We start from the raw sequence: 22,546 nt of genomic DNA on the forward strand, positions 1-22,546 counted from the left end.
TTTCCAGCCTTACTCTTCTAGATTCAGGCAATTCATGTTTTAAGAACTTCCAGAGGGAGAGCTTTTATTTCACCACCATGTTGAATGTAGCTGTTAGTGAACAAATTTTCTGTCTGTTTAGCTAGTAGCTTTTTAGCCTGCTAATACTAATATTCATTATTCTTGATTTGATGCTCTGAATTAAGTTAAAGGGAATTTTCTCTGGTAGTGATTCATAGCATAGCACTTCTGCTATCCTGCTCCATAATGGTTTTTTCAAACTAGGATCAGGAGAGCAGAGACATCTTCAAAGGAAGAGAAAAGAAGTACAGCAAGGTGGTTTTTATTTAGGAAAATTAACAAGATTGATAGAGACTATAAGGTATCAGGACTCGAACCATAGAAATGGGGAGTACAAATCTGATTCCTCTTGTCAATCCAAATAGAAAAATGTCTGTATTTTATGTGAGAGGAAAATCAGACACAAGTAGCAGTAGATGGATCTCTATTGTATGTTCATATCTTGCCTGTGGCAAGGGAAAAAAAAACAGCAAGAAAGGTTGAAGGAAACAGTTTAAAAAAAATTTCTTCTGGTTTATATTTGTGAAAAGACTTCATGGAGTTCCTGAAAGTGAATGCCAGCAGCAACACCCACAGAAAGAATAACTTGAACTTAACTTCCAGACGTTCTAGCTGGTGTGTTTAGACTCTGCTGTTACGTTATGGGGCAGAAGCATGCTATGTATGAGCTGTAGCTGCAGCATGTAGATTATATGCTGTTAAAATTGTGTGTAGTCTGAAAAAAGTCTGTTATAGATATACAGTTGGACAGCTGCTCTGGCATGATGCAGCAGGTTTGTATTGTACTATAAGCATTATTTTTGGATGTAAGCATGGCTTAACTAGCTCAGGAAGGATCACTCTGATTTGAGTGATGCCATGTTGGCGCTATGTCAGGACAAAGATTTTTGTGAAGTTTCTCTCCAGCCAGTGTCCCTCCACTTGCTGCTGTAATGAGGAAAAGACAACACAATCAGAAACCTCTGTTCTGCAGCAATCCTCAGTTCTGGTTTTGGCTCTTTGGGACCACTGAAAAGCAACGTCTACAAGAACAGCTTTTGAATGGGACCAGCTCTTCATAGAAAAGCATCAAGATCAGCTTTAAATTATGTTTTATTCTTGACTATTGAGCTGTAACTTAGATTTTAGTTCATTGCTAAAGGTATTACTCTTCCTTTGGTAATGAAAAAAAATAAATAAGGTGTGGAACATTCCCCAACACAACTGATACCCTTTTCAAATTTAAGGGAAGTCTGTCTGGTGAAGGCAGTTAATATTGAGAAGGTTTTCCCTTAAGTATCCATTAAGAATGTTCTGCTTCACGCCACATATATATCTGTATTTTTATTCCTAGATAGAATGTGCTTTTGTTTTTTGGGTTGGAATTGAATAATGTGATCAAGTGAGGAAGATGTAGAGTTGTCTAATCCATCCCTGGTCACCACACAACTTCCCCAGTGTATACTCGAATGCCTTGTCTGGTCCAGGCAATACAGCCATTAGTTAGAAGACATTCATTTGTGCCTTGATTTGTAACTAATACAAGCTAATTTGGTAAAATTGAGAAAAGAGGATGTTGTATTTTGCTTGATTTTATGGGTTTTTTTTTTGTGAGATAGATTTTAAAACTAAATTAATGACAGAATACAGGCACAAACCAAATGATGATCACATCTGAATGCTTCCAAGTTTAGGGGAGCTAGTTCCACGTTTTCTGGGTGACCTTTAAAATATCTAAATTTCCAAACCTAGATCTGATTAACTAAGAAGGTTCGGTTCAGGTGCAGAGCTGAACTTTATGCTTTGGGCTCATCTCTTGGTTAATTAAATGTAATGTAGTAACATCCTATAGTGTTTGCATATAGTAGCTAAAATGTTAGCAACAACTAGTGTGATTAGATGGAATATTACCTTTTATGAGACATATGTCACAACTAGCTTTTGGTTATATTCTTTAACCTGTTTTACTGCCTCTTCTGGAGCCTTAAGAGTAAACACCTGCTTAAAAAGATAATACAAAATGAACACGAAATTGCGTCAAATTTAGGAGTTTCACCGAGGGGACCTTAGAAAAATACATTTTTCTTGTCTATCTAGTTTTCCAGGAAATGACAAGCTAGCATATGCTTTCAATTTTTGAGGTCAAAGTTACAATTTTCGTTCACTAAGTTACATAGGAGAAGACTTTGAGGAATCTTTAATATTGCCAAATATGTAAAGGGCAGCGATGGAAGAAGAAAACAGAGCTGTGGAACAAAGTAGTTCATGCACGGAAGAGAGATTTATCTTGGCTCAGCAGAGCCATATATAAACTTTCTTTTTGCTGGTGACTTCAGAGTAGACTACATAAGAGAGGCAGTTAATAATTTCTGGCTTTGAGCTACATCTCTTACTTAAATGCATTCTTTTAAATTTTTAAACAAGAGTTAATGAATTAAAAGAATAGTGAATATTTGTCTGGGTATAAGGTAATGGTATTCATTTGCCTATAAAATTCTTGTGTTTCAGAAATTACAGCTCTTAGAAATGTATGTGTTTTTATATTTGATTTCTCCAAGACCCAGTCTCTTAGGGTTGCATTTATGAAAATGTAGTGAAAGGCTCTTATTAAGAGTATAGATGGGTTCCTGTTCTGTGGGTAAATACATATGGTCTGAAGACCTGCCACAACTGAAATCAAAGGCAAAATGTCCACTGGTTTCACAGAACTTGGAATTAACCTACCTTCATATATATCTTGCTTTAAATTCTTGTTTTTAAGTGAAGGACTAGGAGGGAAAAAAAACACCCACTTACCTAGACTTTTTCAGTTGTCATAGTTTATGGATTTCAACTTTCCATGTTGTAGCATTTGAGCATATTTATATGACATTATTTAGCTGTGGCATAGAAATGTACTGTCATTGTGTATTTGACAGTTGGTAAGAAACTGACTGTAATAGTTTTCCTGTATTTATAGTAGTAATAAAGCAGATCACATAAACACAAGTGGTTTTCACACTAGAAATAAGTAAAATCATCTGAATTTAATTTTAAGTGTATCAACAGGAGAATGTTTGCCAGCTCTTGAGTGACCCATTACTTTTACTGTTTCTTTCTGGGGGAATTTTGGGGGGGAGGAGGTGGACTGTTTATAATTACAGTGTAATAAAAGATGCATTATATATTACATCACAGTGCATAAAAGTCAAATGTATACGTGATGTTAAAGCATACATTACAGAATTATGTATAGTGCATGATTATTATAATGTGAAAAGACAAGTTACTGCTTTCTATGTTGTTTTGCAAGCTGTGACCTTTTATTCTGTTGTTAAAAGCAAATAATGGCAGTTGAAACAACCTACTCCCTATTCTAAACCAGATAAGATTTGCGTTAATTTGCAATTAAATGGAAACCAGAACAAATACGGAACGGGCTTCAAGCAGCTAAACTATGCTATTCTAGAATAATGATTTTTTTTTTCCTTAACATATTTAGAAGTCTGCTGCTTTTTCTAGATTCTGGTCAGCTGGAACAGCAACTTGAGGAGGCCAGCACTGCAAGGCGGGAGTTGGATGATGCTTCCAGACAAATAAAGGCTTTTGAGAAACAGGTCAGAACACTGAAGCAAGAGAGGGAAGATCTTAATAAGGTAAAAGCATTTCATCAGCAACTCTTCTAAACCCTAAAGACTACTTTATTTTTGTTCATTTTGCTTGAAATAACTTTCAAGTATAAAATTAATGAGCAGACAACAAATGTGTAACGTGACCTACTTTGCTTTCTGCCTCTTTTTTGAAGACAAGGACATTATTTAACATGTTTTATATATGACTGCTGGGTGGTCCTAGGTGACTGCTTCCAGATAGTGAACAACTCCATGATCTAAATTGCATGGTGGCTGCAAAGAAGGCTTTATAGCTTGAGATTAAGGTGGTAATGATAGTGGTTAGAAGACAGTAGAGAAGAACTATTCCAGAAAACTAATTTAATCTGAAGTACGGTGAAGTATGGGTGAGACTGTAGCAGGGAAAAAATGTTAAGAATATGGTATTAAGGCTGTGTCACAGAAGTGTTTCCGGAAGAGAGATGTGAAAAATTGCCCAAATATGAAGATTGAAAAGTAATTTGAAATAACTACGGGTAACGAATACTGGGGTTTATTTCTTCTTCTCTGTCTCCCCGATTCCTTGTTTTCTTGTTTATAATGTACTGTTTTCATGGCTTTTTTGTATTCATGGTTAAATCAGCCTGTAATCAGGTGTGAAATACATTAGCCTGTTTCTCCTCATGATTATATTGGCCCAGTATTTTAGAGTCCACACTCAATGTTGATGTTCCAGCTGTATTTAATACTGTTTCTTTTAACCCCTAAGGCACTTAAAACCTTGAAAGCTGCCAGTTTGTCCAAGAAAGACCATCTCTCTTCTAAAACAACTTGTAGTGATTAGGACCTCTTTTTAACAACCTTAGAAAATGCTTTTAAATTTGTATAGATGTCAACAGTGCCAAATATTAATTCTTCCTGCCGCTCTTCTTTTCATCCTCAGACTTACTTTTCCTTGCTTCTTTTTTCTACTCTGGTTTGGCTGAACATCATTAAACCATTTAAACTGTTTTGGTCCCTCATTTGCAGTGTAATAGCACAGATCTAGGACACAGCAAGCTTTGTGAAGGTATTGTGCTGTAGAGTTATCGCAGCGCTAGCAGTGTTATTTCATGTGGGTTCTTTTAAAAGGATAACTATCATATATTGCTGTTAATTACTACAGTGTTGTGTTGCCTGAAACTTTCTGTAATATTTGATGTTATGGTACAGTGTGTGGAAATCATACTAACCATTGCAGGTCAGTTTTCAGAAACTTCTAAAGTAGGAATTTTCATAGAGCAGAGTTTTCCATTCAGTTAATGCAAAAAATTTTTTTTAATCATTTAGCAGTTGAGATAAGTGCTGTTCTTTTTATTCATTTAAGTAGTTCTTGAAAAACTATGCTGATGACATTTTTTATTTAAGAAAGCAAGGTATTTTTATATTTTAATGAAAGTGCTTGAAAGCCTTTGTGTTTAACCTATAATAACCACGTAAATTCCTGCTTAGTTTATGTTTATGCAGTTTTACTAACTTTAGTAGCGTAAAACCTGGCCTCTTTCCTTATTTGTAGAGGCACGTAATCTGTATCATAGAAGCATTCATGAAAAGAAATGAATATGTAGTTTCTGTTCACCCTGGAGAAGGTGTTAGATGCGCATCCAAAGACAGAATTGGCCTTGCAGCTTTCTAGGTTTATTACTTAATTCTTTTTTTAAACTGTAGGAACTGGCAGAGTCTAGTGACAGATTAAAATCCCAAGCCAAAGAGCTGAAAGATGCACACAGCCAGCGGAAATTGGCAATGCAGGAGTTCTCAGAGATGAACGAGCGGCTGACAGACTTGCACTCTCAAAAACAAAAGCTTGCCCGCCAGCTCCGAGATAAGGAGGAAGAAATGGAAGTGGTGATGCAAAAAGTAGAAAGTTTAAGGCAAGAGTTACGCAGAACAGAGAGACTTAAAAAAGAAGTAAGTGGTGAGAAGACTGTTTAGAATCTAATAGCTTTATGTAAGGTTTTCTAAGTAATTTATTATCTGTAAATCGTTAACTCTTGATTGTTGTTTCGAACAGTACCGATTTTGATTTCTAAGAATTTGAAGTGTCCAGTTTAGTGCTGAAGATTTATCTCTTACATTGAAAAGCATCAGTAAATTTTGAAAAAAAGTATAAGAATCCTACCTATTAAAAGCGTATGTACTTTTGTAGCTGGAAGTCCAAGCTGAAGCCGCAGCTGCTGAGGCATCCAAAGACAGGAAATTGCGAGAGAGGAGTGAACAGTACTCTAAACAGTTGGAAAGCGAAGTAGAAGGGCTAAAGGTTAGTCTGTTTTGATATTAACACCTGCAAACTTACTAGTCAACTAGGACTTGGATCTGTTTGATTGCTTTCAGATGTAGGACAAAAGGGTATTGTTGGTTTGTCACTTCAGTTGATGCTGAATATTAATGCAAGCATGCATCGCATTATTGTCCAGTAAAATGAACATTTGCTTAAGGCCCTTTTCAGGCCAGTTTGTTCACTGCTCACTGACGTATTTCTTTAATAGTTGATGAGTTCTTACCAAATTGCTTCCATTATTATTTTGTTTAACTTTACCTGTTAAAAGCAGGTTTTTTTAGCGCAGGATGGTTGAGTATTTGAAGATTAACCTGCAGCATTTGCAGGTTTCTGTATAGCTGTTTTGTGTACTGTGTTTGTTCCTCAGTGTATAAGTCAAAACAAAGATTATTTCCTCCACAATAGATGTCAACTGATGTAACTGTAAAGGAAAAGTTTTAGTGTATTGTGCCTCTCAGCCAGAAGTTGAGACATTTTTGCACAAGAGCAGCATTGAGCATGAAGACTTTGTTTATATTGATGAGATTGCTCACCCATGTAAGTGTTTTTAGGAGCAGAAATTTAAGTAAGCCAAGAATATTAACTGTTATTTTATTCAGTGATTAGCGTTTTATACGGTGCTCTGAAGAAATTACACTTTCTCAAAAACTGAATGAGAAATTTTTTCATTTCCACATGAGGATTGCTGTTCATTTACTGCAAAATCCTGTTCCCAATGTTTCGTCCAGTACGATAATTCTAAACTTTTTGTGCAAAATGTCAGATTAGGCCTATTCTGGTCTTAATTTACATGAATAACAGGGGGTTTTTTATTAGAATTCTGTGGGATATTTGTCAACATTAAGTCACTGCACAGAAAATTTGGGGGTTTTTTTGCAAACGTTCTTTTATTTTGCCTGCCTTTGTTAAATGAAAATAAGGAAATCCATTCAGTATGAAGTTTGATTTATAAAACTTCTACTGCTGTGAATTCAGATTGTTATCTGAAAATTAAGATGTATTTCTGCTTTCATGAATCTTCACCGTCAGCAAAGAGTTTGTATCACAGTTTAAGAGGCGAGAGGAATTTATTGGAGATCTGTTGAGAATAAATGATACGCTGATTTATAACAATGGGGCAAGTTTATCAGAAGAGGAAAGGGGACTTGTAGCTTTCTTAGTAACATTTCACAGTACAGTAAGCACACCTTGGATCAAGTGCAGTTGTTGTGATATTGCATTATCCATTCAGTAAAAGCTTTGCATGGCTCCTTAGTTAAGTTCAGGGGGCTATCATAGAGAAAAGGTCAATATTTAAAGAAGAAAGGAAAGTTTCTCCAAATGATCAGAAAAGCCCATAACAGATGGCAGGTTAAGTGTAAACAGGCTGTTGAAGGCTAAATAAAGAGAATTTAGAGAGCACTTTGCAAAGGATGCTTACAGTGATTGTGGGAAGTTCTTTAAATCAAAAGCAGAAAGCCACCTTAGGAAACTCATGGGGCTGCTTGTTGGCAGGTATGAAAAAGTTAATCTCTGAGCCGATAGGGCTGTGGCAGAAATGCTCAATGAGTTTTTTGTATGTCAGACTACTGCTGAAGCAGGGGAGATAGCCACACAGAGCACGTTCTTTGCAGCAGGTTGGTCAGATGAGCTGGATCAGTCTGAGGATGATGTGCAGGAAGCATTAGAGCTGGCAGGTGAGTCAGATGTGAAGTCACCTGGACTGGTGGCCTCGCCAAGGGGGTTCTGAATGAACTTGGGTGAGAAGTAAGAGAACTGCTGGCCAAGATGTGCACCTTCTTATTACAGACAGCCCACTATGCCACTGTAAGTCTCATCCAGAAGATCCTGGGAACTGCAGAGGAGTGGGTGCAACTTCCTTAGGAAAGGGGTACAGGCTGTAGTAAAGAATAAGGTCACTGAGTGCTTCATGGATGAAGCAGAGCCTATTGAGAAGAAGGCAGCATGCCTTCTGTACAGCCAAGTCCTGCAACACTGACCTGCTGGGGTTCTGCGAAGTTGTCAGTAAGTGTGTGGATAAAGGAGATCCAATGGATGTCATGCATTCAGATTTTCAAAAAAAATCAGGCTCAATGTGAGTCAGCAGTGTGCCCTGGCAAACCGCATCCTGGGGTACATTAAAAAGCATCTAACTATAAACGTGCCAGGAGATGCATTATGTCTCAGTTGCACCATTTGTCTGCTTGAAACAGGCATGTATGAAAACACCTATTGGGAATTTGTGCTTACATCAATTCAAAAGATATTCCCTATTTACGATGTTACTCTAGATCTGTAAGCCACTGTACAGTACCATCCAGCTTTCTCTTCCACTGCACCATCTGTCTCATGGTCTTAATAGTATCTTTTCATTGTGGAAAAAAAATGTGAAATACCACTAAAACATTTTATGTACCCGATAGATGATGTTGCAAAGCCTCAACTTTTTATGTGCTCCGTTGCCATATATGTGTAGGCAATTCAGCATGTTGAGTGGTAAAAAACAAGTTCAATAGTTAACTGCCTGTGCATGAAAGAAAATTCCTATACTGCTTTCTTTTTTTTTAAATCTTTCTTTCTTCAAACCATCTCCTGTTAGGATGGCATCTTTCTCCGGTTTACCATTCTGCATCCTAAGGGCAGGATTTTACCTTTAGATGAAAACAGATGGTCATTTTGATGAGTTAGAGAAAACAACGCGGTAGCAGCACATATCTGGCTCGTACATTTAGAGGGTTTTGCAGTGTTCTGCTGACACTAACTGCAAGGCCCAGCTTTCTCACAGAATCAGTCATGGTAGAAATTCAGCTCATCTGAATGTTCTACAATGACTTTTAGCTCATAAAGTCTGTTCATACATCAGCAAAAGACAATTACCCAAAGCCATGTTTAGTTAAGGGTAACTGAGAGGATTTTAATATCTCATGGCAAGAATGGAGGAATAATTAACAAAATATCTTCGATCCTCCTAAAGGTGTGAGGCAGTCACCGTAAGGAAGTAGGTTGTCCAGTTACCTGCACTTTCTCAAAACACTGTGTTTTTATTAAGTAATTTCCTTTCCTTAGACTACCTTTAATTACATATTTTAAAAAACAGAAAAAATTCCAAACCAAGTTATACATATGTTTACATTAAAAAATATTTCCATACTTGGATTTCAGTGCATGTCATGCCACTATCTCATTTTGAACCTGATCTTGCTCCTCCTCTATGTTATGGCAGGACATTGAGTTTAGTGAGTGCAGCATTTGGTGCAAATGTGTATCTATCCTGAAGCAATGTGTAAAGCCTATTGAAATGCCAGAAGACCTCACTAAGAGAGCTATGCAGCTGCGAAAAGTGAAGTAATTACTCTTATTGTTTAAAGCTTGTTTTTCCTATTAATCCACTATGATGTAAATGGTCAGTTTAAGTAAAATAGGTCAGGTTTCCTTCCTGACCCATGCAATCCATACAGTGTTCCTGTAGCGAGATTTTAGCCTTCAGTTAAGCCTCTGCTTGTCTTAGTATAGCTTTTCCACAAGTTCTTTGTGCTTTAAAATATACTGACTGCATATCATAGTCTTTATTCTGCGTTCCTGTAAGTCACTTGAACTTAACTGTTGTCAGCTGTGTGAGTAAGAGCATAAAAATCTTCTAATTCTGTGGTCACTTTCTGACTGCATGTAAGGGGAGTCAGAATGTGGCCAGAGATGTGTAAAGTGATGATCAAATTTTGAATGGCTTGAAAACTATTACTGTATTTAAATCACAAAATGATAGAGTACAGTTCAGATTTATGCTCTAACAGATTTTCAAAAAAATTGATAGATGTGTTTAACTCAAGTCTGTAGTGGGCTATTTTCTAAACATATTTATGAATATTGACTTGTTATTAAGCACCATTCTCAGCATTCTTGAGTGCTAACTTAGGGCTGTTTATTTTAGCAAAAACAGGTTGGTCGCTCACCTGGGGTAAGCAGTATAGAACACCAGCAAGAGATCACTAAATTAAAGGCAGACCTGGAAAAGAAAAGTGTTTTCTATGAAGAGGAACTATCTAAACGTGAAATAATGCATGCTAATGAAATAAAAAGTCTGAAGAAAGAACTGCGGGATGCAGAGAGCCAACAGCTTGCCCTCAAGAAGGAGATTATGATTTTGAAAGACAAGTTAGAGAAAACCAGGAGAGAAAAGTGAGTATTGTATGGAACTTGCCCTTAAGCTCAAAATATGTTTTGAAGACTCCTAGTATGTTTCCAAACACACTACTGCTTCCTTAATTGTACTGCAGACATTGTAGTGCATTTTGGCTGAGGTAATGCCAGGGTTGAAAACAGTCACCTTTAAAAATAAAACAGAACAAAAAAAGTCCACATCCCTGTATTAAAACAGTTAATTTTGCACCAAAATTCTTGCACTGGCTGACCATTCCAAGGTATGTAACTTGAGTTGCAGACTTGCAGCTCGGCGTAAGTCAACCCCTGAAGCTTATGTTGCAGTTTAAAATAGTTTTTTAACTTTTTTTTTCTATTTGGTATTTTCATCTTTTGATGCAAAACTAATGTGTTAGAGATCAACTATTGCTTACATTTCTGCCAGCACAGGAACAATCACTTAATGCAGACTAAGGCTAATCCATGCTGGGTTCCATCCAGTGTTAACATCAGTCATCAGACTACTGTAGGCATAAGCTGCTTTATCTCTTCTGACATGGTAATTTGTCAGAGACCTGCTTTTTTCTCTCCCACATGGTGGAGTTTGTAACTGGCCTTGAGAATGTTCCTTGAGGCATTCATCAATAAAAAACAAGTTTTTCTGTTGGGTAGTGTAGTAATGGAAATAGTCATAAACTGAATGTGTTCATTTTCATTCATAAAAAATTCAGAATGCTTTAGAGAAACTAACATAGATGCTTCTTTTTGCTGCTGTAGCAAGATGGCGTATTAGAAAAGCCATGGAGAAGTTCCTGCTGAAAGCTTAGCCAAACTGTAGCAAGTCCTTAAATATAAGTAGTAAATAAAATACAGACTTTTTCAAAAAAGCTTATGCAAATAGAGGTGAAAATACTGCTTCTCTGGTAAATTGTTTCCAGCAGGGGAGGTAGATCATACAGCCTAGAATGCAGTGGATGATCTGTGTCTTCCTAGAATGCAGCTATTCATAGGCCGGACATATTAACATAGTAGTTTGCTGCTTTGTTCTAGGTTGAGAAGTAAAACTTGCATCAGCAGCATGTTTTCATTGTACCACAACTTAACGGCCTTGCTGACCTATCAGTTATAAATGCACAAAAGGCTATGCTGTCTTCTAATATATAAAGGTGATGGTATGATACTCCTTTAATGCCATGTCAGTCCAGTAGTGTCTCAGAAGGAGAAATATTCAATAAAGAATCATAAATACCTCTTTCTGCAAGCAAAACTGTTGCTAAAGATCATACCTCCAAACACTGACCAGACCACAAACTCCTTGGAGATTTATCAGAACCATTCTAATGTTGTACAGCTGCAAAAGTTCTAAGTAGATGTCCCATCTAGTGAAATAACAAATGGCCTAACCATGCTGATCTGCTTCATGCTAGCTAGTTCATAAACCTTCTTTCAATCTAGTTTATCTCTAGAAATAAAAAAAGAACTGGATGCAAATCTAAAATGAGTGCTGACATAACCATGTGTTCCTGTATGTATTTGAGGTGTTTGTGGAAGAGAACATTTTAAAGTATGAACAGAAATGTGTCACATAACCAGTACCCAACATTTGGCTCTTAATGGAAAGGGCTTCAGCATCATACGAAGTCAGGTGTCCAAGCACATGAGTGTTTAATGAAGACCTGATCTTAACCGGGTTTTGTTAAACATATGTGCAGAATCTCATGCAAGTATTAGGACTCCACAGAAATGCAGAAGTCCACTGTTCAAGGCGTGCTACGGATTGACTTCTGCAGTAGTACAGGGATTTAGAAGGGAAGCTTAAATATTAGGAATGGAAGAATTGCTGTTGCTGCTCGATTATCTATATTTGGTAGTTTTTCTTAAGAGAATGTGATTTTTTTTTTTTGTTTCTGCTTACACATATTGGTTTTAGCTTTTGTAATCAGGCATGCAAAGCTGTTTGTGAGTCTTCCAGTACAGAGGTGTTCAAGATAAGCATTGAAAAGGAAGCACCTGGATGCTTTATGCTGAAATAAGTGGAATTATTTCAACAATAGGCTTGGAGCGGGCCTGGGGTTGAAGTGTGCGTATACAGTTTGGCAAAAAAAAATTCTAGTAGTCTAAAAGTAATCTTTAGTGCATATTAAAAAAAAAAAAAAAAAGGCTTTGGTAAGAGGCCGCAGTTGCATTACTTCATAAGGGCGATAGTATAGAGTAAATTACGTAGGTTATTCTAAGCAAGGGTCAATAAGAGCTTGGTCAAAATCTGTGTGTACTTTTTTGTGTAACTTGCACGTTGGTGTTTCTGTTTCATTTTTTAAAATAGATATTTCTTTTTTGTTTCCTTCAAATTTAAGCTTTCTTACTTCTGCTATTTCAACAGTGTAAGTCTTCAAGGGAGAGAAACTACCTTTCTCTACAAAATGATTGCCCTTTGCTAAAGTCTCATAAACTTCACACTTAAAATTGGGAACGTAGGAACACAGTATCAGGCCAGTGATCTGTGTAGCATGATATTCTATTTCTTAGAATTGTCATAATTAAATACTTCAGAAGAAGGTGCAAGAAACTGTGTAAAATAAATCATGTTTGTAGAAGTTTCTTTTAAGCCTGTCATTTAATGATAGATTTATAAAGCAGAGAGCTTTATAAAACAGCGTTTGCTGGTTTTAAATTGTATGATATAAAGAAGCCTGGGGGCTGGTGTTTGTTTCAGGTCTACTTTTCTTGGTTTCAAAGCAGTAAGATAAAAATATTTCTCCACTTTGTACAGCTGCAATAAAGAGCTAGAGTGACAAAGTGATACCATAAAACTGTATTTCACATTGCTTGCATGTGGTTTGCTACAGTTATTTTACTGATAAAAAGAAAGCTGAATCATGTATGATTTCTCAAACTTGAAGAGCAGATACATAGCTAAATTTTAGATGAGAGAAAAGGCTTGATGGGAGAGGAGGATGCCAGGCTTCAAAGCAAATGCATTATTTTGATCTTCCTGGCTGTCCAAGGTATGCTTATGGAATCTGTCACCGTTCAGTAGTTTGCTGAATTGATATTTGGGTATGATAGATTATACCCACATTTTCCTCTGTTTAAAATTTATTTTTGTTTCTGTATTATACTGTATCAATCTGACTTACTGGGTAGTGACAATCACCAGTTGAATTATGAACATAAAATACAGAAAACTGCAAATATGTTGGGTTCTCTTACCAATCCAAAACTTCCTTATTCCACCACCGTTTATGGGTGCTTTGAACCTTAAAGCCTTAAAAGAATAAGTTTTAGACAAATACAGAATAAAAAACCCTGAACGAAACCATAAAACCAAAATAAAAGAAATAAATTAATTAAAAATTAGTTTGGTCTAACGTCTGAGAAATTAGCTTTGAATCTATGCCTTGCAAACAGAAGCAGGACCTGTTATTAATTCCCCTGACAGCCAGTGCTTTCATCTCCTCCTGTCTTTTCCCTAGACTGCTCATCATATGCATGGAATCTGTTGATACAGAAAAGGAGTGGTGGTGAATTTCAAACTTGGCGTTTAAACAGTAATGATAGTATGTTACTTTACTAGGATGTAGTGTTATGTTTCAAAGGATGCCTAGCAACATAGAATTTCACCATGAGTCTGACATGCTGTACTAGATTTCAAAGAGTGGTTGAAGCACTAAATGAATTTCAAATTACGAATAGGAAATTCAAACCAGCATTACTCTTAACTGGGTTCACTGTAACCACTGACACTTCTCATCTTTTAAGGGTGTTATCTTAATTTGGCAGTTATTGTAGTTCTGCATCTCAGAAAAAGAGACAAGGATGTAATTTCCCTGTTGCATAATGTAAAATTCTGATCAGTATCCAGAAAAAAAAATTGTAATGCTCAAGACAAGGTTTCACCTGGATTTTATTTTTACAAAGTTAATCTTTTATAGTGAACACTTTTTCAAACCTTTTAAGGCTTGGACAGTGGTATTTACTGAATGATATTTAATAGTTCCATCAACCTACTGATGAACTTTGTAACAGTTACCTGAATAATTGGTGAAACAGTGAATACAAGATGCAAATGTAGTGAGTCTCCAAAGAGCAGATGTGAGCTGGGAGTTATACATCTAAAACATTATGGTACACAACTTTAAGAAAATTACAGTGGTTTTTGGCAAACAGAGGATCTGCAGCTTCATTTATTTTAGGATTCTTATATTCATTTTGCATGATAAAAGTTGATGTTAAGCAGAATCAACCAGGGGTTCTCCTCTACTGAATGACATCCACAGGAGAGAGGAAGGTTTGGGTGAAACAGGTACTTTGAAACTCTTTCTCAGAAACAGTGGTCCAAACCTGGTCTAGAATCTGGTGATACTAGGAATATATAGGTTTTCCATCCACTTTTTGCTAAAAGTATATGGTACCTGAATTAACAGTTTGTTCTCTGGCTGTTCTAAATTGTCCAAAGACTAGCCCATATAAGATTTTCTCATCAGAGACCCAGCCCCAAGTCCTCTAATTTAGCTTCTGTATGTTCTGGTTTCATATGTGGTCACTTTTGCCTGTCATTCTGTGTGAAACTTGGAATTACAGAAATGTCTGAGTTAAAATACTGTTTCTGTGAGCTGAGAGTTTACCCTGAGTGTCTTAGAATATTGACACACGCTTCAGTCTACAGAATTACAGCTGCTCAATATTTGAAGGATTCGCCTAAAGAATAAAATACGTATAAGTGGATTGATAAAATGTTAGTTCAGTGGAGCTCTATTAATTCCATACTGAAGGAAGAATCATTGTCTAATGAAAAAATTCAACAGGCTGTCTTATAGTCCTAAGATGGTAGTATAATACATTACTTGCTTAGTTTTAATAGGCTATGGTTTTACCAATACAGTACTTTCAGCTAGTGTGTGCGTTGATTTTTATGTATTATAAGTGAAGAGTGTGATGAGGTTTAGAATAGGAAACTTTCTAATTCTACTTCATTTTATTTCTTAGCCAAAGTGAAAGAGAGGAATTTGAAACAGAGTTCAAACAGAAGTATGAACGAGAAAAGATTCTACTAACAGAAGAAAACAAAAAACTTTCAAATGAGCTTGATAAGGTAAGTGCTGATTAGTTGAGTCCTGAGTTTATAACTATTGTATGCTATGTACAAATTGGACAATATAGACCTGTGTTGGTTGTGATTAAGTCTTTATTGATAACAGAAATTAATGTTACACCAAAAAGTCATGACTGATGTTTGATTTGAACAGTGAAGTGTCTATATGCATCTGAACTTGAGAATATGTGTGTGTGTGTATATCTATATGCATGTATGTGTATTTATGTGTAGGAATTGAGTTAGTTGGTCTTACAGTTCGGTAAGACTGATTTTAGACAACATATTAAGCCAAAGAAGATGATTTCTGTATGACCCAAATATAAAAATACATAGTTAATGATGTGATTACTTAGAGTATACTTGCATGTCAATTACTGTGAAAAATAGCAGGACCCCTCCCACCCATTGAGCTTAAGTGTTACTTCGAGATACTAAAAAAATACAAATGATAAGGCATATTAATTAAAGTGTGTTGAGCAAGGAATAATTATGTTTCGTGCATTTAGATTATCTCTTTATTGTTCGTTTTGACAGGTTATTCAAGTTCATTGTGGATTAGCCAAGTCTTGCTAAACTTGTCTATTCTTTTTGTAATGCATTACATTTTCTAAAAATATGATGAAAGTACAGTGTTCTTCAAAGTAAGCATGTTTGCATGTCAGTGTTCAAATTAAAGTACATTTTCATACCAGTGTAAGATGCATACGGTGTATGCCTATATGTAGGCTTAGTCCAAGAACAGTAAGAGACAAGTCACTTTGATAGTTTTTCTGCTTGGTCTTTCTGTAAATTTGGTTAGCTTTGTATTTTTCTTGTCAAATGACATTTAATAAAAAGGCATATTTAAATCATAAACCCATTTAAAAGATAAATATGGAGTGGAGTACTCATTAGGAGTAAAAAGTAGAACAGGTTTAAAACTGTGGGGTTTTTTTTTTTTTTACATCATTTCGATTTATTAGTGTATTTCAGTACTAAAAGAAGCCTTTCACATGAGATTAATTCTCCTAAGCAGGCCTTCCTATAAAGTCTATTTGATCTCTGATTCCACTTTGACTTTCTGAATAATTATTTAACATAATGAGGATTTAGTTCCCAATACTAACCGAGGTTAGATGTGGCTTTTGTTTTGCAGAATGTGCATGTATGAATGACAGCTATGTGAATGCGAGAGGTTAGTTGATAGGTATAACATACTGTACTTACAGATGTGCATTTAATTTCAATTTCCCTGTCTGCAAGTAAGTAAAATGAAAGACAGGGGAATGTGAGACACCTGGAGAATCTCAGGACTGATTTGCGCCTGTATCTCTTAATCCTCTCATTCTCCATGGTTACTAAAACAGGGAGAGGTTCGGCAGTTTTATCTGAGCTATAATAATTTTTGTGTCCTTGCTTTGCTCTTTTAAGGTAGGTTTTTCTATATAGAACATTCCACACCTATATGGTTCAATGCAGAAACCTTCTAAGAGTTGTAGAGGTATTTGGAGACTAATTCTCAGAAAACGAATTTATTTGTTAGAGTGAAAATGTAGTTCTAGTCCTTAAAAATGGCCTTTCAGTACAGCTACAGTCATACATGAGAAAAGATTCTGGCTTTTATTGTTACATGGTGTTTATTGTGATGGGTAGTACCAATTTTTAAAGCAGATGCATGATGTGGGAGAGGGGAACACGTGGCTTTGAGTCTGCACAGAGATGGCGTCACAGCAGCTTATACCTTTAACAAGTTGTTTAAATTCTCATTCAGCTCACCACCATGTTTGAGAGGCTGAGTATGAATAACCGGCAGCTGGAAGAAGAGATGAGAGACCTGGCTGATAAAAAGGAGTCTGTGGCCCACTGGGAGGCCCAAATTACTGAGATCATCCAATGGTGAATACTGTGCTCTAATGTCATTGCAAAATCCCTTCAGTACGTGGTAGGGCTGTTACTGAGGTTTTTGCCTTTGCATGTGGCACTGGCAAGTGCTTAGGTGAAATCTCACACCTGTCTGGAATTCTGCTGTATTTTTGATTGATATTTTAATAATATCCAAATCCGGAAAATTGTGTTCCTCCTTAAGAGCGAAAGTGTCTTACCAAATACAACTTTAAGTGCAGAAGAATCATGGCCATTGGGTGTGGCTTGTGGCTTTGGAAGAATGCTGGAAGGAGTCATATGCTGAGCTCACGCCTCTGAGAGGGAACAAGCCTGGGAAAAGCAGTGGCTGAGAGTATTTGTGTCTCGGCATTAATTTCCTTCATCTGCTTGGCATGTGGCGGAATGAAACAAATACAGTGCAACTTTTATGTGATTTTTTCACAAGAAGGGCATTTGAGACTACCGCAAAGCCAGTCAAGTGATGTTTCTAATAATACTTTTGCTAAATAATGATGTTATGTTTCTAAAGTCTTCTGTCCAGTTCTAATAAATTAGGGGAAAAAAACCCACCCCAAGTTGAAGCTATTAAGAGAAAAAGGTTGTTTTATCTAGGTGGTCTTTATTTTTCTTCTCCATGCCTGCTTCTCTCCTCTTCACTTTTATGGTCCATTGCAGTGTCTAGCATCTACAAAAATAGTTTGCATCCAGACATTTTTTTTACAGATCATCCACTTCTGGGAAGATTTCATCATCATATACTAATCTTTTTTTGGTTTACTACTTGATTATTTCTGCTCCCCCCTTTTCCCATTTCATGTTAGTGAAAAAATCGAATTTGTTGTGTCAAAGGAAAAATGGGAAACATTTGTTTTAATGAAGCCCAGTTTGGTATTGTGGTAGTGTCAGTATAATTTTGTTGTCAAAATACAGAGAAGTTTGTCTTTTGAATATAACCATGTAAATATGTAACAGGAAGGGAGGGCTGTCCTCTGGGTTTCTGGAAGTGTTTTAAGCAGTGTTTGTTACATAAAATTATGTAATGCTGATCTGTGTTACGAAGTCCGTAGTGTCTCAAGGCATTGTATTCGTAGCAGAGGTTAAAAAATTTAAAAGGTCCACTTTGTGCATGTTCCTTTTAAATCTTGTCTCTCATAACTGTGAGTGTAGTAGACGGCCTGCATCACAGAAATAAAGAAAAAATACATAAAAGTTGTTTAAATGAACAGTTAATTTTTAGCTAATCAGAAATATTTATTCAGAAAAAAATCAAGGTAAAGAGAGACAAGTCTATTATTTTATATTCCATATTGTTTTAAGGTAATGCTTATTTGTCTTAATGCACCAAGGTAGCCAAACCCCGTTTTTCAGATTTACATGTGAAAGCACTCATAAAACTTGGCAGTTCTGGACAAAGACAAGTCAGAATTAGCTGTGGATTGTTTTATTTAACACTATGTAAAAATGTACCAACAGCCATTAAGAATGTCCCTTCTCCAGTTTATGAGAGTGTTTAATATTTTAAAACGTACTACCAATGTGGTTCAGGTATATGATAAAGCATGTTGCATGTATTAGAGATGTCATGGGGAGGGTAAAAGAGGTTTGGGATAGAGTTTTTTATTATGTCTAAAGATACTTAATAAAAAAAGACCAGGAACATGAAAGACTAACTTTCTGAATGAAAGATACCATTTTACTGATCTCTTAGGATAATATAATGTCTTTTTAAAAGTATGGAACTAAAAATTAAAGAACTATGTGAAAAGAAAAAAAAAAGGTAGTTCTGTGGGCAAACATTAAGGAGATAAAAAAATTGGCTTGGTTCCAGTTTTTAATCACTGTACACATCTCAGTTTTCCCTCCATACTTCTCTATGCTTATGTTAAATTTTTTCCAGCTATGTGAAGCCTTATCTTGGCTCACTTTTTTTTTTTTTCTTATTATGTTTAGATTTTCCATGCATTACCCAGATAATCTGATCATGTCCATCTGCTGTCCTTAGAATTCACTACTGCATACTGAAACTAGGTCCATCTCTGGTGATATTTTGCTGTGGAACATGGGGTGCTATATGAACTATCTAAACATCTATAATAATGATAAACATTTTAAAAGAAAAAAAATAATTTTCAAGAAAACTAGTCTTATTTAATCAGTCACAAGCCTATGTTTTTCTCAGAAGAACGTGCGATTTAAATCCATACCCATCCACCTCTTCAGTGTGACAACAGAATCCCTTGGAGCTAACAAAGTAGGGTAGAGCTTGTAGGCTCCCTCTTCAAAACTGACAGATTTTTCACATAATACTACTTTAAAATATGTATTTTGGGTGCTTACTTTCCACTTCTTAAAAATGGGTTTTGCCTACTATCTTCTTTTTGTACCATGATTCATGAAGGATATGAGGCAGTAGATGGAATTAATTACTGGTTTTGTAAATAGTTTGCTCAGCTGCCTATGGTAATTCAAGGGATTTGTTCTAGCCCTGTTCTAAGTAACACAAGCCCAAGGAGTCCCTTACTTCCTTTGAGTGCTTTGCCATCTGATAGATACCTCTCTCGGGAAATCTGCCCCACTATTCGAATCCATATTTTAGGTGGTTAAGATCGTCACTTTCTTCACGACTCCTTGGGCCCTTCTAAATAATTTGTGACTAATTTTGATGGCCTATCATGTTCCCTTTAGCCTTTCCCTGCTTTCTTATTGTGCTTTCTTGCATCTTTTTACGGCAAATGTACAAAAGCCTTTTTATTTTTGCTGTTGTTATCCCAAGATACCATAAATATAGCCAAAATTTTAATATAAACACTTGCATCAAACTTTCATTTCAACTTCTAATGTGGTAGTAATAGACCCTCACAGATCCTTCGGCCTTAATGGGGCTATTATATTGACAAGTTTGTATTAGCCAAATCACTTATCATGCCTTGACAAGAGTAAATACTGAGGCTTTTATAGTCAGCTATAAATTTTCCTAAGGGAGATGGGAAAGAGATTCATTGCACTGGAGGTTAATGCAGTCACTTTAAAAAGGATTCTTTTAAATAGCCATGGTACCATATTTCTGTTCTGTTGTAGAAAGGAGGTTGATGGAAGTCTTGGTAGTGATTCCCAGAGTACTAGTCAAGAATCTTAACTTATTAGTTTCTCTGTGAGAACATGTAACCTAGTTCTAGAAGTCCTAAGGTAGACAACTAAAATAAATCCCATGACTAGTATTGTAGGAGTGTCTTTTTCTCCCCACTGATTGGAAAGGAAGCCTAGGCAACGAGTTCAAATGAAGAATTCTGTATTGTTGAGTATGTTTATATTGATGAGCTAAATCCTACCTGATTTACCTGTAGAGTGGATGTCAGGCTTGGATTCAGCTGGCCAGAAGCTGTGACTGTTGTCTACCAGAAGAAAAAAAAAAACAACAAAAAACCCACAAGCAAACAAACAAAACAACCCCCCAAAACCCCCAAACACTTCTGCATTAAATCAAGCATAAAAAAGCCCCAAAGTTTTGGGGTTTTTGGGGGGTTGGTTTTTTTTTGTTTGGTTTTTTTTAATCTGGTTGCTCTCAGAAGAAAGCACATGTGAATTGTGGAAAAGGTTTAGCAAAAATTCTAGGCAAATTCAACTGTAAGAAACTCAAAACATGAAAAATTCTGAGATGCTTTGTGTTTAAGGTAAGAATAATCAGAAGTTAATTATAAAATAGAAATTCTGGAGGATGGGGGAAGTTTGAGGGTTTGGGAGCAGAGTGAAGTGTTGAAAATTTTTAGAGAAGTAGTTCTAAAAAAAACGAATTTTGTTGGAGAAGGCAGAGGAAAAAGAAAAAATTAAGTTGTAGGCTTTGAGCAGAGTGATAAAGACAGAAACTTAAAAGCATTGAGAAACTACAGGAGACTTGGGAGTCATGGCTCTCAGACTTCCTTGGGGTTTTTAAATCAGGAAGATGCATCTTGGCGTATGACCCCAGGGCTCTAAGACCCCTCCTGTTCAGCAAAAATCTCTAGTCCTCTGGGTCCATTTTGTATTGTAAAGTATCCTGGAGAGAGAGACCCAGAGAGTCTGACCTTCAGAGCAGCCTGACAAATAGATACTAGCAGTCAATGGTTATTTGAAGGTGGTTGTGATGTTGGCTCCAACCAAAAAGTTAAATTTAATTTTACAGGAATTTGTACTATATTGCTGTTCTAGGTTCTTTATAGTTAACAAGCTAAGTTTGCAAGGGTACTTATGTTATGTATGAAAACAGAATGGTTAATCCAATCTAAATTTTCAGAGATGAAAGAATTGACTCTGGGTGGAACCTGAAGAACTTTTCTTCCTCAGGTCTTTTGCTGTGCTTGTTAAGGGCTCTCTGTAAGAAGGGGGGCAAGGAGAGAAACATTAGTAAGAGTAAGTTTACCTTTCTTGCTCTTTTTTTTTAAAGAGCCAATCAAACAACAACAAAAAAAACCCAAACCAGCAAAACAGTAACAAATCAAAAAGCTCCCAAGAGCTCCTGGGGTCACATAATGTTTAATCAATGTATCTCATTATCAAGAGAATGTTGCCATCTAGTGGGCAACAAAACTGTAGCTCAGCTCCAAATTGTACTGCTTTTAGAGTCAGATTTTCCTTGAACTCAGTATAGGATTTTGCAAAAATTGACTTTATATGTTTATTTTCATTTTCTAGATTTCTGCATGTTCTGTGGAACACCTCTCTGAGGATTTTGCATGTGCAGCTTTTCAGCGTTTAGAGGCTGAAGGTTCTGTGCATCATAAACCAAATAACTGAAGTGTTTTCTCACCTTCCATAAGGAAGGATCTATATGGCATGATAAAAACTGACAAAGAAATTGGACATGGAAAGTTTTCATATTTAATTAGAAAAGTTTCAAAAATATGGCCCAATTCAATTTTATTTTTGATCTGACATTGTCCCTTTTTTTTCTGCAAAGATTTTATGTGTCATTAAAAATAGAGAAGCTCAAATGCTGATTCCTAAATCTGTTTTCTTTCCTTGTACATCAGGAGAACTTATCTTCTCACCTTGAGAGCTTCACATCCTTTTTATTCCTGCTTACACTCTTTTCTTTTTACTATGTATTTAATTATACACACCACCCACCACCCCCCAAATAGGCATCTTATGCTACTTCTCACATCTTTTGTCCACTCTTGTACCCTAAGTGGTTTGTATAGGCCAAGATTATCTGTATCTGGTGGTCAAAATATGTCATCCAGAATGTTACAGGAAAAAAAAGTTGGTATGCTGCTTCCATTGAGTTCTAGTATACCTTGGGAAAAATAGTTACTCATTAATATCAAAACTCTCTCTGACTTTAATAAAGTCACGATGTGGTTTTTTCCTAGGCTCCTCCTCACCTCTTGAACTAAATTGTAAGCAGGAGACAGAGAAGATAAAGCCCAAAGCATGAATAAGTGCTTACCTTTTCATGTTGGGTGTGAGTTTTATGGTAAATTGTCACCATTTTTGCATTAGCCCCCTCTGTATTAAAGCAATCTTTCATATATAAATCTTAAACTG

At 36.2% G+C, this 22,546-nt stretch overlaps 1 protein-coding gene across 11 annotated transcripts in view; it reads left to right on the plus strand.

Annotated features, from left to right (window-relative positions):
* Nucleotides 1–22,546, plus strand: part of CDC42BPA (CDC42 binding protein kinase alpha) — a 188,664-nt gene that overhangs the window by 118,158 nt on the left and 47,960 nt on the right. For 8 of the 11 annotated variants that reach the window (XM_075042495.1, XM_075042497.1, XM_075042502.1 and 5 more), the window contains 6 exons: nt 3,541–3,674; nt 5,337–5,579; nt 5,818–5,928; nt 9,857–10,104; nt 15,052–15,157; nt 16,911–17,035. In XM_075042495.1, the coding sequence (XP_074898596.1) occupies nt 3,541–3,674; nt 5,337–5,579; nt 5,818–5,928; nt 9,857–10,104; nt 15,052–15,157; nt 16,911–17,035 (967 nt within the window). The remainder of the gene's footprint in view (nt 1–3,540; nt 3,675–5,336; nt 5,580–5,817; nt 5,929–9,856; nt 10,105–15,051; nt 15,158–16,910; nt 17,036–22,546) is intronic. The other 3 variants (XM_075042501.1, XM_075042506.1, XM_075042503.1) reach the window with 2 other exon arrangements.

This window comes from Buteo buteo, chromosome 12 (assembly GCF_964188355.1).
Source record: "Buteo buteo chromosome 12, bButBut1.hap1.1, whole genome shotgun sequence".
In the NCBI taxonomy this organism is placed as follows: domain Eukaryota; kingdom Metazoa; phylum Chordata; class Aves; order Accipitriformes; family Accipitridae; genus Buteo; species Buteo buteo.